General features: G+C 39.3%; 1 protein-coding gene across 1 annotated transcript in view; it reads left to right on the top strand.

Moving 5' to 3' along the window:
* The window catches only part of CCDC38 (coiled-coil domain containing 38), a 49,254-nt gene that overhangs the window by 9,714 nt on the left and 23,228 nt on the right, over positions 1-16,312 (top strand). Inside the window, exons 4-9 of the mRNA XM_049884114.1 lie at positions 3,228-3,328; positions 5,128-5,293; positions 8,139-8,203; positions 12,626-12,789; positions 12,897-12,977; positions 15,700-15,860. Of these exons, the coding sequence (XP_049740071.1) occupies positions 3,228-3,328; positions 5,128-5,293; positions 8,139-8,203; positions 12,626-12,789; positions 12,897-12,977; positions 15,700-15,860 (738 nt within the window). The remainder of the gene's footprint in view (positions 1-3,227; positions 3,329-5,127; positions 5,294-8,138; positions 8,204-12,625; positions 12,790-12,896; positions 12,978-15,699; positions 15,861-16,312) is intronic.

The raw sequence follows: 16,312 nt of genomic DNA, 5'->3' as shown, positions 1-16,312 counted from the left end.
CATCCTTGCTTCTAAGAAGCATTCTGGTGGTACTTCTTCCAAGACAGATTTGTTTGTTCTTCTGGCAGTCCATGGTATATTCAATATTCTTCTCTAACACCATAATTCAAAGGTGTCAATTCTTCTTCAGTCTTCCTTATTCATTGTCCAGCCTTGAATAGGTATGGTGAAAGGATACAACCCTGATGCACACCTTTCCTGACTTTAAACCGCGGAGTATCCCCTTGTTCTGTCCAAACAGTTGTCTCTTGATCTATGTACAGGTTCCTTGTGAGCACAATTAAGTGTTCTGGAATTCCCATTCTTCCCAATGTTATCCATAATTTGTTATGATCCACACAGTCGAATGCCTTTGCATAGTCAATAAAACACAGGTAAACATCCTTCTGGTATTCTCTGCCTTCAGCCAGGATCCATCTCACATCAGCAGTGATATCCCTGGTTCTACATCCTCTCCTGAATCCTGCCTAAATTTCTGGCAGCTCCCTTTTGATACACTCCTGCATCCATTTTTGAATGATCTTCAGCAAAATTTTGCTTACATGTGATATTAATGATATTGTTCAAAATTTCCTCATTCAGTTGGATCACCTTTCTTGGGAACAGGTATAAATATGGATCTCTTCCAGTTGGTTGGCCAGGTAGCCGTCTTCCAAATTTCTTGGCATAGACGAGTGAGCACCTCCAGTGCTGCATCTGTTTGTTGAAACATCTCAATTGATATTCCATCATTTCCTGGAGCTTGTTTTTCGCCAACGCCTTCAGTGCAGCTTGGACTTCTTCCACCAGTACCATCACTTCCTGATTATATGCTACCTCTTGGAATGGTTGAACATGGACCAATTCTTTTGGTGTAGTGACTCTGTGTATTCCTTCCATCTTCTTTTGATGATTCCTGTGTCGTTTAATATTTTCCCCGTAGAATCCATCACTATTGGCTTGAATTTTGTCTTCAGTTCTTTTAGCTTGAGAAATGCTGAGCGTGTTCTTCCCTTTTGGTTTTCTGTCTCCAGCTCTTTGCACATGTCATTATAATACTTTACTTTGTCTTACTGAGCTGCCTTTTGAACTCTTCAGTTGTTTTACTTCATCATTCCTTCCTTTTGCTTTAGCTGCTTGATGTTCAAGAGCAAGTTTCAGAATCTATTCTGACATTCATTTTGGTCTTTTCTTTCTTTCTTGTTTTTTAATGACCTCTTGCTTTCTTCATGTATGATGTCCTTTATGTCATTCCACAACTTGTCTGGTCTTCGGTCATTAGTGTTCAATGCATCAAATCTATTCTTGAGATGGTCTGTAAATTCAGGTGAGATATACTCAAGGTTGTAATTTGGCTGTCATGGACTTGTTCTAATTTTCTTCAGTTTCAACTTGAACTTGCATGTGAGCAATTGATGGTCTGTTTCACAGTCTGTCAGTTTGTCATACCGTGGGTGCTTTTGTGTTGCTGTGATGCTGGAAGCTATGCCACTGGTATTCAGATACCAGCAGGGTCACCCATGGAGGACAGGTTTCAGCTGAGCTTCCAGACTAAGACAGACTAGGAAGAAGGACCTGGCAGTCTACTTCTGAAAAGAGTTAGCCAGTAAAAACCTTATGAAAAGCAGCAGAATGTTGTCTGATATAGTGCCGGAAGATGAGCTCCCCAGGTTGGAAGGCGCTCAAAAGATGACTGGGGAAGAGCTACCTCCTCAAAGTAAAGTCAACCTTATTGACATGGATGGAGCCCAGCTTTTGGGACCTTCATTTGCTAATGTGGCACGACTCAAAATGGGAACAGCTCCAAACATCCATTAATAATCAGAACCTGGAATGTACAAAGTAGGAATCTAGGAAAATTGGAAATCATAAAAAATGAAATGGAACACATAAACATCAATATCCTAGGCATTCATGAGCTGAAATGGACTGGTATTGGTCATTTTCAATCAGACAACCATATGGTCTACTATGCCAGGAATAACAACTTGAAGAGGAATGGCATTGCATTCATTGTCAAAAAGAACATTTCAAGGTCTATCCTGAAGTACAATGCTGTCCGTGATAGGATAATATCCATATGCCTACAAGGAAGATTCAAATTTATGCACTAACCACTGAGACCAAAGGTGAAAGAGTTGAAGATTTTTACCAACTTTTGCAGCCTGAAATTGGTCGAACATACAATTAGGATGCATTGATAATTACTGGTGATTGGAATGTGCAACTTGGAAACAAAGAAGTAGTATCAGTAGTTGGAAAATATGGCCTTGGTGACAGAAACAGTGCTGGAGATCGCGTGATAGAATTTTGCAAGACCAAAGACTTCTTCATTGCAAATACCTTTTCTCACCAACATAAATGGCAACTATACACATGGACCTAGCCAGATGGAATACATAGGAATCAAATCGACTACATCTGTGGAAAAGCTTGATATCATCAGTCAGAACAAGGCCAGGGGCCAGCTGTGGAACAGACCATCAATTGCTCATATGCAAGTTCAAGTTGAAACTGAAGAAATCTGCTTGGATGGAGAAAAATATCAGCTTGTCAGTTCCAGACTACTTATGATTTTAACTTGGTCAGTTGGGGACCTAAACCCAGGCATTCAAAATGTTAAGCCACATCGGGTGAAAAAGGGCCTAAGTTTGTAGGAGTTTTTGGAGGGGCAGAAATGTTGGTTGGGGAGAGATGTCCAGTCTACCAGAGGATGTAGGGGCCCCACCCTGGGATGCTGGGATCCTGCCTGGTCTGGGATGGGGGATGTGAAGTAGCAAGCCCAAGCAGTCTCTTGTGTCGACTGTCCCAGCCTGCTGGGGATGCTTCTCCACACTCCTGCTGTCCCCAGGTCCAGCCCCCTGGACCTGCAGGGCAGTGATGGGTATCTTTGTAGTGGTAGCAAGAAGCAGCATCTTAATATTTCAAAGTGTGATCCCACTGTTCTGTCAAAATCCTCCTTTTTTACTTATCAAGCAAATATCGACTCATCCACCATTAAGCACTAAGTGCTGTGCTGGGGGCCGTAGGGAACAGAGGAACAGAGGAGCTGTGGGATCCAGGCCCTGCATGTCTGCCTCCAGCTGAGGGAAGGAGGGAAGGAGGGAGGAGAGGGCACGAGGCTGCCGGCCTCCTCCCTTCTCAGAGGCCCGCTCTCCGCCTTACTCGACATAGCTGATGGAACCTCTCTGACCTGTTCAGCACAAGAGGGACAACAAAAGTTTTGCTTTTTTTTTTTTTTAAATCAGAAAAATTGAAAGATGACTCCATCAAAAAGGACAAGCCGTACAAGATCTTTTTCAAAGATCTCTTTCTTTTCAAAGAAAATGAGATGGAAGCGAAGAAAAAGGTAAGGTTTTATTAAAATTACTATTCTAATTAATTAGAATCATAATCTGTACTTCGCTGTTGGGAACTTCACTGGGTTCGAAACATGGAGTCAGACATGGGTGTGTGTGGTGGGTGCCTCACACTGTGCTGGGGAGGCTGTTAACACACCGCAGAACAGCAGCCAGCACACGTGGTAGAGACTGAAGAGATCGCCGCCTAGTGGGCGAAGACAGACATGCCATCAAAATCTGGTCTGACTTGTAGGATATTCCCTATTTTTCAAATTCCCACAATTCCAAAATTGGAATCCAGCTTCCATCGATGGGCTGTCATACTTAATTGGCAGTACATACAACAGTTGTGCATCTTACAATAAATGGCATCTTAATTTGATACATTACAGTCATAGAGGTGTGCAAAAGAAATACAGAGAAAGGAATGCTCATCTTTGTTGGTGAGAAGAGAGTGGTGGTGGTAGTGTGTGTGTGTGTGTGTTTGTGTGTGTGTGTAAAAAGACTTCACCAAGAAGATAACAGGACCTGGATCTTCAAGAAAAAGTCACATTATGATGAGCGAAATAAATCAGTCACAAAAGGTCAAATATTGTATATTCTGACTCATATGAAATGTCTGGAACAGGCAAATGTATAGAGACCAAAGTTTATCAGTGGTCACCAGGAGCAGGAAAGAGGGGGAAAGGGGGAATCATTGCTTAGGGGACACTAAGCTTCTTTCAAGAGTAATGGAAAAATTTGGAAGTGGATAGTGGTGATGATTCACAACATTATAAACATAAGGTCACTGAATTGTCTATGTAAAACATGTTGAAGTGGCAAATGTTTTGTTATATAATCCACCGGGCGCTCCTTGGGAACTCTGTGGGGCAGTTCTACTCTGTCTTGCAGGGTCACTATGAGTCGGAACCGACTCGATGGCACTGGGTTTTTTTTGTTTGTTTGTTTACTGCAATAAAAATTTAGAAAAAAAATTTTTTAAAGAATAAGTCAAAATTTGCCAGGCAGATATGGAGAAGAGAATGTGTATGTGTGTACTGAGGACAGGGGCAAGGGAAGGAAGCTGAATGGCCATTTTAGAATTATTCGGTTTGAGGCTAAATTATCAATGAAGCTAATTACCCGCCCTGCACCTTGCAGAACTAATCGCGATCACTCCTGGTTTGGTCAGACCGCATACAGCCTGGTGGTTCACATTTCATGAGATTTGCTTTCTTTACTTCCAGAGGTAAAGGTTGACTAGAGGTCTTTCTTTGTCCTAATGAGAATGAGGAAAATATTTAGAAATGCTGAACAATTGGATCCATCTGCAAGGTGATAGCTTTCTGTGTGTGTTGTAGAGTTTTGCTGAACTTAACCAAAATTAAATTTTAGATTGAAAGCCTAATTTTTTATGTCTACTTTGAAGACCTGTTTCTTTTTAAGGTGTCAATTCCACAGAATCAACTCTTTTAAATCAGTGGACTTTTCCAAGTATGTATCTGCATTTTGGGCATGACAAGATTGTGAAAATAAAACCAGAACATTTTATATATAGGCTCATATATGGAACAAAAACCCATGGAATATACTTGGTTAATAAAAGTTAATTATTTAAAAATGTTTTTGTTCAGCTTTATACAGGAAGGGAATAAAAACTATACACATTCCTTCAAAGATAAGAAGTTGGGATTGTTTAATGTATTAGTAACGATATGAAAAAGAAGAAAAAAACTGATTGCAAATTACATTTTTATATGTAATCACTATTTTAAGACATTATTTTGGTATATTAGAAAGTTTTTTGAACTTTCCACTTGGGCAGGAGAAATTTATGAGCCGCAGCATGAAAGTACACCAAAAGTCTACTTTTTCATCCCGAATGAAGAGCCGGTCACACCTGGGCCAATTAGCTTTTTACTCTGATGCAGCTGGTGGCTCACCTGAAAACTTTGGGCTAGATCCCACTCTTATTCTCAGATTAACAGAAGGTAAGTCTCATGTACGGATTGTTTATGAACACTGTTTTGAATATCTTGTGCTAATATCAGGTTTGGGAAGTATGCGACTCACAGTAGGGTGGAGAGGTCTTTGCAAATAGGTTTGAGGATCGAGAGAGAATCTATTTTAAATAAGGAAGCATACTTTTCCAAGAAATAGACTGTTACTCATTTTCATGGCTCTTAGGGAGAAAGGCACTGCCAAAATGATATGGTATTAGAGTTAGCAAAGATGAATAGAATATAAAGGTAATGGGTCTGCCCATTCATACTCAGTTCCAGATGTATAAATCTAGCAATTTCATTGCCCAAGCCATAGAATTCATATATCCAGAATCAGGAAGCTAACAGAATTAAGAATCAGTCAAACTTAGAAAAGTCCATAAGTTTGCCTGTGGTTGCAAAAATACAACCTGGTTTTAATGACCTTTAGAGCCTCATGTACTTTGGACATGTTATCAGGAGGAATCAGTCTCTGGAGAAGCACATCATGCTTGGTAAAACAGAGCGTCAGTGAAAAAAAGGAAGACCATCAACGAGATGGATTGACACAGTGGCTGCAAGAGTGGGCTTAAACATAGCAATGATCATGAGGATGGCACAGGACCCTGCAGTGTTTCATTCTGTTGTACACAGGATCACTATGAGTCAGAACCGACTCGACAGCACCTAACAGAGACAACGTGTTAAAATGCTACGAGGGGATATTTGTTGCTCTATGAAAAAGGGCAAACTGGGAATCAAAATGTCATTGGTGTTTCCTACCTAGAGATCAGGAAGTACCTGGAAGTGAGATAGAAAGTGGTTTGACTCTAATGAGGTTAAAATGATTTATGTTAGGATAATAAAATCAAAACTCTTCCCCCAAAATGAATTTTACCCAATTTTTTAAATTAAAAAGAAAGAAAAAGAGAAAGGAAGGGAGGAAGAAATATATTGGGTGTAATGAGTTTGCTGTGGCAGCTTAAAAAAACATTTCTCTGGCTCCAAATTCTGAAAAATAATAATAATAATCTTCAGAGAACAAGAAAACCACTTAGGAGAGGACTTTGGATTCAATAACTAATATAACAAAAAGGAAGCCATGTTAACCTATTTAGAAGATCTTGTAATTGCATATTCTATACTACAATTGTATGAGAAGTCAGCAAATGATGGGCCACAAGGTGATACCAGTAACTATACCACACGTTCTGGAGTAACATATCCACTTAGGTTAACTTAAGCCGAAAAAAAAAAAAAAAAAAAAAAGCCACCCCTAAATCTTACGCTGTGGTAAGAAACCATTCCTAAATGTCAGAGACCTACAACACAGGTTTATTTCTTGTTCACTTTCCAACTTTGAAGCCTTTCTCTGAGTCCTTGACTGAAGGAACAGCCCCTGTCTAGGACATTGCTGGAGCTGTGGCGAGAGAAAAGGGAGAACTGTGTGGTTGCTCTTAAAGCGTCTCCTACCTGGAAGAAATCCAGGTTATGTTAACTCTCATTTCATTGGCTAACTCAAGTCAGACATGCCTGAGATCAATGGAGTGGGGAAGCCAATCCTCGCACAGAAAGGCAGCAAATATCTGGAAGTGATAATATAAGCTACTGCCATTAGTATCTTCATTTAACAGATGAGAAAACTGAGGCTTGGAGAGGGTAAATAATTTACTCAAGTTTCCATAGCTAGTTAAGAGATGGAGGCAGGAAATGACCCCAGAAGACTGTGGCCTTCTAGTGCAGCACAAGCTTACTGGTTATTTGGGACATATTATTCCTCTACTTCTGTTTACATTTTTATTAAGGGATTTTACTCTATACCACTTATCATAATTGCTACACCTTATGCCCCCTAATGCAAGGAGCCCTAGGGGTGCAATGGTTAAACGCTGGGCTGCTAACCAAAAGATTAGAAAGACCCTTGGAAAGACCAGTGATGTGCTCCTGTTAAGATTACAGCCTAGAAAACCCTGTGGGACAGTTCTGCTCTGTCATGTTTGACCACTATGAGTTGAAATCTACTCGACAGCACTTAACAACATCAGCATGTCTCCTAGTGCAATATGAACTCATTGGTTATTTGGAAAATATCTTTTTATTTCTATTTCTGTTTATATTTTTAGTAAGGACTTTGTTCTATACCACATCGCATTGGTTTTCATGAAAGGATCATTACTGAGATGCAGCATGTGTGTAATTTTCCAGTATAAAGAAACCTTGAAATGAAACTTTTGGTATTTACTGTTGTGAGGTGGTAGAACTGGTCATCATTTTTTCCTTTCTTATTAATAAAATTTGGTTTGTGGGCCCCAAAAAGACTTTGACTAAGAACTTCAGTTTCATGTCTAGATTAGCCAAACATTACAATTTAAAACATTTCAGACTTTTTTGTGTACCACAGGCTTTGGAGTCATACAGACCAGAGTGTTATCCTTTTTCTGTCACTTGTTAGCTGTGTGATCTTGGACAAGCGTCTTGACATCTCTGAGCTTTAGGACTTCATATACTGAACAAAAAAACAGAGATAGTAAAATATACCTTATCCGAGTTGTTCAGATTAAATGAAATGATATACTTAAAGTGTCTGATAAAGTTCCTGGAATATGATGGACACAAAATAGGTGGTGGTTACTGTTATTAAATTAGTTTTTGAGTGGTTAGGGAAAAAATTGATTTGAAGGTATATATATATATTTTTTTAAAGTCCAGATATAGACTATTATAATAATGAAATACTATTTACTATTAAAATACTATTTACAAAAATACTATTGTAATTACTTAGCTTTTATTTCATACAATGCCTTTGAAGGATAATGAAATAAACCTAAGTCTGTTTCTATTTTCTTTAAAGGTGCAGACACAAAAAAGACTGTCCAAGAATTTATTAATGATCAGAGAGACAGGTTTCTGCTAGAGGTAGTAAATATAATTTTCTTTCCCCCATTAGTCAAATGGAAGACTTCTTGAGCAGCATTGCCAGATGTTTACTTTGACAGCATGTCATTTTTCCATTGCGTGCCCGGATCTATCGGCAGAATGGATTGGTTCATTCAGGTGTTTGTTCATTCGTTCAACAAATATTTATTGAATATATTGAGTGCTTACTATGTATCAAGCTGTGAACAAAACAAAGTCCCTGACATCAGAGAGCTCGCATTCTAGAATTCCAGATAGAATTCCAGATTTCCTGTAACATAATCAGAAAATTATTCTAAAGTAGTGGCTCTCAAACTGTACCTTCCTTCAGAATCAGCTGGAGGGCTTGTTAAAAAAGAGATTGCTGGGCCCCACCTCAGAGTTCCTGATTCAGCAGGGCTGTGGTGGGACTTGAAAACTGGCATTTCTAACAAGTTCCCAAGTGATGCTGATACTGCTGCTATGGGGAACCCACTCTAAGAACCACTGCTTAAAAGGTAGCTGGTCCCATTATCTTCCTTTTTCTCAGTTCTCTCACCCATGACCAGGATAGTACCTGAGAAGCCCAGTTTAATCCAGATTCTCCTGGACCTTTGGTTGAATATGGTCGCATCCTGGGCAGAGAAACTGAGCATGTCTTTCCAAACCCTGAAAGAACTCCAAAACCCTTCCAGCTTCCCCTATACCCACAAACACCAGAAAGGAGCACCAGGTCCTTTTCATTAATACTGGAAATTCTACTAAAGACAGTACTTTCTCTTAGTGCCACCCAGTGATCATACAAATAGCCCATGCCCTTTCCCACTCTCCTGGATGACTGTGCCATACCTTTTTCTCTCTCCTCAGGCCTCCCACGTCTCCTCTCCCATTTTCATTTTCAGTTCCTGACCTGGCTTCCTATGTCACTGAGAAAATAGAAGCAGTCAAAAGAAAATGTTCCAAAACTCCCCCAAAACATCTCCCCACCTGCCTGCATCTGTGCCCGTATACATTTCTCCTCAGGTGTGTCCCTTCTAAGGACAATGCCCCAACTTGTGCATAACACCCCATCCCCTCTTGCCTATAGAAAGACAGTGATCCTGGCAGTTTTAAGAATGGGAAACAGACTTCTGTTTTCAGTCAAGGTTGAGTTTACTCTTCAGCCTTAAACAGCTGGAAAGCCAGACAAAATACATAAAACAATAGTTTTCAGATAATGGATGACAAGCTCAAGATAGTGATCCCTAAGAGAGAGGAAGCAAATGAGGTGAGTCCAATGATTGCCCCCGCTTACTATCTGAAGAGATTTTCCATAATAGAGCGTAAAAGTGTTCCTGAGTAGTGGAGTCAGAATTAGGAGCTTGGAGAGCCTATGTTGGTGGCTAGATGAGGGCAGTGGAGGTTCAGTGGTAGAATTTTGCCTTCCATGTGGGAGATCTGGGTTCAACGCCCAGCCAATGCTCTTCAGGCACAGTTACTACCCGTCTATCGGTAGAGGCTTGCGTGTTGTTATGATGTTGAATAGGTTTCAGTGGGGTTTTGGGTTTCCAGGCTAAGATGGACTGGGAAGAAAGGCCTGGTGGTCTACTTCCAAAAATCAGCCAATGAAAACCCTGTGGATCACAACGGCCTGATCCACAACCCATCATGGGGATGGCACAGGATCGGGCAGCATTTAGTTCCATCGTGCATGCGATTGCCACGAATCAGGGGGGAATTCTACGGCAGCTAACAACAACAGCATAGCACTAGAGTTTACAGGGAAGAGAACCAGAAAGGAGAGATCTGGGAAGAGAGAGAATAGGAGCTCTAGAGATCAGCAGAGGGCCCCCCTCAAGTCCTTCAGCTGAGTACCAATTAGTGAACACATGTGAGGAAACTACCCGAGAGCAGTGAAAGAGCCACCAGAATAGGAGCTCCCTCAGGGCTGGAAAAAATTTTTATTCCTAGTAGTCAGAGTAGAAAATACCACATACACTAGGCATCAAGAAGAGTATTCAGAATGGTATTGCCTCAGTAGTGAAGATAAATTAGTCCTAGACTAAAGTCTGCATTGACCCTACGTAAGCAAACCGTAAAAGGGATAAAACTCTTTCTAAATAACTGTGTCTAAGAACAAAACTCAAAAACATTTAAAAGAATACAAAAAAATCCACTATTCAACAATGTAAAATTCTCAATGACTGAGATCCAAAAAAGGTCACCACCCATGCAGAAAAGATGTTACAACCCATAAAAAAAAAAAAAAAAAGCTATCAATAGAAACAGAACTAGAAATGACACAGGTGATAGAATTAGGGTACAAGAACACTAAATCAAATATTGTAAATATTCTCTTAAGTCCAAGAAGGTAAGGGAAAGTGTGAGCATGTTGAGGAGAGACATGGAAGATATTTAAGAAGACCTACATTAAATTTCTTGAGATGAAAAATACACCGAATGGTATTGCATCAGATTAGACCCTGCAGAAATAAAAGGTTAGTAAATTTGAAGACATAGCAAGAGAAACTATCCAAAATGAAGTACAGAGAGAAGAAAGACAAAAAAAAAAAAAAACTGAGCTTCATTTTTCAGTTGCTTAGACCAAAAACATTAGTTATCCTTGACTCTTTCCCATAATCCACACCCAAATATGTTTTCAAATATACGTTTTCAAAATATGCCCAGAATCAGACTACTTTTCACAACCTCCACTGCTACCACCGTAGTCCAAGTCAACATTATCTCTTGGTGAATTATTGTTAGAACTTCTAAACACTGATGTCCTGCTTCTACTTTTGCCCCCCTATAGTCGGTCTGTTCTCCACACAGCAGCCTGATCATGTTCCTTTCTGCTCAAGACCTCTAGTCATTTGATCTGGCCACCAGCTCTCTCTCCGATGTCGTTCCCTACCACTCTCCCGTGCTAACTGTGCTCCAGCCACCCTGGCCTCCTTGCTATTCCTAGGAAACACCAATCACACTCTTGTCTCAGGGCCTTTGCACTGGCTATTCCTTCTGTGAGGACGTCTTCCCTCAGATATCCGTATGGTTTGCTCCCTCACTTCCTTCCAGTCTCTGTTCAATTTTCACCATATCAGGGAGGTTTTCTTTGCCTATTCTAGACATAACAGCAACTCCCTACAGTTGCCCAGGGAGCCCTGGTGGCTCCATTGGTTAAGTGTTTGGCTGCTAACCAAAAGGTCGGCAGTTCAAATCCACCAGCTGCTTCTTGGAAACCCTGTGGTACAATTCTACTCTGTACCATAGGGTTGCTCTGAGTCAGAATCAACTCAACGGCAATGAGTTACGCTTTCCCAGAGTCACTGTGTGGTGCAAAGGGTTAATGAACTCAACTACTAACCGAAAGGTTAGAGGTGCAAGTCCACCACGAGGTGCCTAGGAGGAAAGGCCTGAAGATCTATATCCCAAAAATCAGCCACTGAAAACCCAATGGAGCACAGTTCTACTCTGACACACATGGGTTACCATAAGTCAGAATCGATTCCAGTGCAACCCTTGCCTCCGGGTGCTCCCCTTCCCCCCTTCCATGCTTAATTTTTTTCCTGGCACATCTTTATTTGTTGATTTAGCTATCAACTCCCCCCTCTACTAGAATGTATACTCCATGAAGAAGTTTTATCTATTTTGCTCACTGCTTTATTCCCACCACTTTCTTAAAACAGTCCGTGCACATAGTAGGCACTCAATAAATATTTAATGAATAAAGTAATGAATGAAATATTTTTGTTATAGGATTTGGGGAATCTAATTATTTGTTGTTATTTCTCAAAATTACCTTATATACATATTTTAAGCTCATTTAAATTATAATGTATGTGGTTTTGTTTATACTTTATTTTAAACACACCACATTAAAAACCCACATGGGCTGTTACGTATTTTATACTAAAAAAAATAGAAGCTAGATGTCAAAGGTGTTCTTGGGGATCTAAACAAGCCTCTCTGAGGCTGCTTAAACACCCATGCCCTTGGGCTGGATCAGAAGAACGCATCTGTGGCATAGCAGAGTTGGAGCCTGCTTTCTTCCGTGGTCCTTCCTATTGGAGAGGAAGTTAGTGGCCTTTATGGCTACAGACAGGCCAGTTTCCCAGTGCTCCGAAAGCACTGGAATGAGACTGTGAGTATTATCAGATGAACCTGCTCTTTGGGAGGATATGAGCTATTTTTTATTTGAGGGGCAGAATCATTTTGGAACAACGGCGAGCCCCTTCATAAAGGTGAGAGAGAGGACTTAGTCTCCTTCTAAGTATCCCCCAAATAAAATTCCTACATGACAGAAAGGCCATAGACTCAAGATTTGGACATACTACTTTTCTAATACAAATGATCACTACCACAGGTTATTTTTCTCTTTTTTGTGAGACTGTTGAAATGTACTAGGAATTTTCTAGAAATGTGGAATAATGTTCTTGATGTCCTCCTGTTTTCAATATTCTTAAGTATACTTTGTCAACCAAAAGAAAAACAATTAAAAAGTTTGAAGACAGCATGGCACTGAAGGAAAGGCAACTCGTAAAAGCAGAAAAAAAGCTCCAAGACGACGCAATGGCTTTCGAAGAGTTCCTTCGGGAAAATGATCAGAAATCTGTAGATGCTCTTAAAATGTTAGTTTCTTCACTCTGGCCGAATCACTTTTATTTTCCCTTTCTTACTTTTTTGTTTCTCTGAACTTAAACAAAACAAAAAGTAACTTATCTCTGTTACTTTTCAGTGCAGCACAAGAAACTATAAACAAACTCCAAACAACAGCAGAGTTAAAGAAAGCAAGTATGGAAATGCAGGCGGTGAAAAGGTGAGGCCCAGGGAAGCTACCTCTTCATTACTAAATTTCCATGCTCAGTAAAACCTATTTGTACCTAGCAACACCTACATAGGAATAATTCTTGTTAGTTGATGATTTCATAAGTATGGTTAAATTTTTAAAACAAGGAACCTATCCAGTACCACCAAGGATCATCCCTAGCTGGGCACCAGGAAAGTTCAGTGACCTCTGGCTGACCATTGGGGCCCATTTTTAATGATTTCTGAAAATTTTCCCTAACTTCTGGATCTAAAAGTAAAGAAATTATTTGAAAAGAAGCAAACTGATGTTGGGGTAAACGATAAATAATGTTACAAGTGCCCCCTTTTTATTCACTCTAAGACCCCTTTTTTCCCCACATTTTAACTGAAATTAGGATTATTTTACAATCAATGAAGACTTACCATTATAATTGGTGGCATTTTTGTATCTATACTTACATTTAGTTGAACCTAGCAATAGTATTAAAAGCCGGGGTTTATAATGACAAAAATTACAGGAGCAAGAGTTGAGACAAAATTATTGTACTACTCTCTTTCCTTTTTTTCAAACCTGGGATGTTTCCTTCTATGGACAAGTGTATCTCACTTCAGCAATTTTACTACCTAAAGAATTTCCATCTGTCATCATCCTTGGACAGTAATGTCATAATCTAGGACACGCTGTAGTCTTGGTATCGGATCACGATAAAACCTTGTTTTTTCTTTTTGAGGACTTGGTGTTTGCCTCTCTTCTAAAATCAAGTCCTTCACGTCTTATGACTACACTTTTTTGGGAGGAAAGCAAAAGCTTGTCTAAAATGCACCAGATGAACTGGATCATTTCTTTGAAACCAACTGTTTCTAACAAAATGTGTACTTCACACACTTTTTGGCTACAGCAGCCCCTTCGATTTTAGGAGCTTAAAGTTGAAAGGGAAACCCTGGTGGTGTAGTGGTTAAGTGCTATGGCTGCTAACCAAAAGGTCTGCAGTTCTCTTCCACCAGGCGCTCCTTAGAAACCCTATGGGGCAGTTCTACTCTGTCCTACAGGGTATCTATGAGTCAGTATTGACTCCAAGGCAGTGGATTTGGTTTCAAAGTTGGAAGTGCTCTAATGTGGACAAGCCACTTTCCTCCCCACCACCTAATGTAATCAGAAGATAATCAAAAGGCTGGCAGTTCGAACTCACCCAGCTTCTACCAGGGAGAAAGACTTGGTGATCTGCTTCTGTAACGATTGCAGCCAAGAAACCCTATGGGGCAGTTCTACTTTGTTACATGGGGTCATTATGTTGGAATCCACTCAACAGCGTCAAACAACAACAACATCCATTTACTTCTCAAAATGAGAAGTAATAGCAGCAAATATCCATTAGCAATTTCAATGTGGAATGTATACAATATAAATCAAAGGAACTAGGAAGCCCTCAAAAATAAAATGGAACAATTGAAAATCAATATCCTAGGTGTTAGTGAACTGAAACAAACTGGTATTGGCCATTTTGAATTGGATTTTTTTTATGGTCTACTATGCCATGAATGACAAATTGAAGAGGAATGGCATTGTGTTCATCATCAAAAAGAACATTTCAAGATCTATCCTGACGTACAGTGCTGTCAGTGATAGGATAATATCCATACGCCTACAAGGACGACCAGTTAATACGACTATTATTCAAATGTACTTACCAACAACTAAGGCCAAAGATGAAGAAATGGGAGATTTTTACCAAGTTTTGCAGTCTGAAATTGATCAAACATGCAATCAAGGTGCATTGATAATTACTGGAGATTGGAATACAAAAGTTGGAAATAAAGAAGAAGGAATGGTAGTTGGAAAATATGGCCTTGGTGACAGAAATGACGTCGGAGATCACATGATAAAATTTTGCAAGACCAGTGACTTCTTCATTGCAAATACCTTTTTTCAACAACATGAACAGTGACTATACACGTGAACCTTGCTGGATGGATTACACAAGAATCAAATACACTGCGTTTGTGGAAAGAGACGATGGAAAAGCTCAATATCATCCGTCAGTCATGACAAAGCCAGGGCCTGACTGCAGAGCATGTGCAAGTTGAAGCTGAGGAATATCAAAGTAAGGCCCAAGGGCCAAAATACAACCTTGAATACATTCTGCCTTAATTTAGAGACCATCTCAAGAATAGACTTAACACACTGAACACTAATGACCGAAAATCAAAAGAATTGTGAGAAGACATAGAGGGCGTCATACATGAAAAAAGTGAAAGATCATTGAAAAGACAGGAAAGGAAAAGACCAAAATGGATGTCAGAAGAGGCTCCAAATTTGCTCTGAAGGTAAAGTAGCTAAAGAAAATGGAAGAAATGATGAAGTAAAAGAGCTGAGCAGAAGATTTCAAAGGGCAGCTTGAGAAGACAAGGTAAAGTATTACGATGAAATGGGCAAAGGCCTGGAGTTAGTCTAGAACTTAATCTAATATTTCTCCAGAAATAAACAAGTAAAGTAAATCTATTACCAGTCTATTATATGTGCATATACCCTTGGACATGTCTTATTCAAACAGCATTACTTCATCCCACATCTTAATGAAGTCCATATTTTTATGGTCGTATTTGCAAATTTTGATAAGTAAATTATTATGCAAATAAATAATCACAAGAATGAATTTCATGAAGTCGTTTTTTAATGACCACACTTTCACACGGACACTGTATCTAATCACACCTGTATTTCTTTTGAGTAGTGAAATAGCAAAAACAGAATTCCTCCTTAAGGAGTATATGAAATATGGACTTTTTCTGCTGAAATTGTCTCCGAAACACTGGCAAGTCCAGCAAGCGCTAAAAAGGGTGAATGTATCAAAAAGTAAAGACAGTATGAATACCATCATTCCAAAATTAACAAGTAAGTCACATTTTTAATTTCAATTAAGTTAGTATTTCTAATTCTAAAATATTCTTCCTCAACGTTCGTTGGTTGTTTATTTAAGGCATCAGAATTTTCATTTTAAGCAAAACCAGAGCAAGGATTCCCACATCTCTTCTATTACCTGCCATTAATTAGAAACTTAGTCTAATTCCAGACACAAAGCAATAAAATAATACATAAAAAGAAAAAAATAATTCATTATTTGCAGATAATGTGATAGCGTACCTAGAATCCTCTTTAAAAAAAAAAAAAAAAGCCTGAAAAACTATTTGATTTTACTAAACGGTTCTATAAACAGACACAGAATCAATTATACTTTATTGACCAATTGGAAAACATTATACAAAGACATTCAACCCAAGAGAGCATCAATAACCTTAATATGTGTGAGTTGAAGATTTGATAAATAAATATTCCATTTTTTTAGA

Source organism: Elephas maximus, chromosome 4 (assembly GCF_024166365.1).
Source record: "Elephas maximus indicus isolate mEleMax1 chromosome 4, mEleMax1 primary haplotype, whole genome shotgun sequence".
Lineage (NCBI taxonomy): Eukaryota > Metazoa > Chordata > Mammalia > Proboscidea > Elephantidae > Elephas > Elephas maximus.
This window is presented reverse-complemented; position numbering and strand designations above follow the sequence as displayed.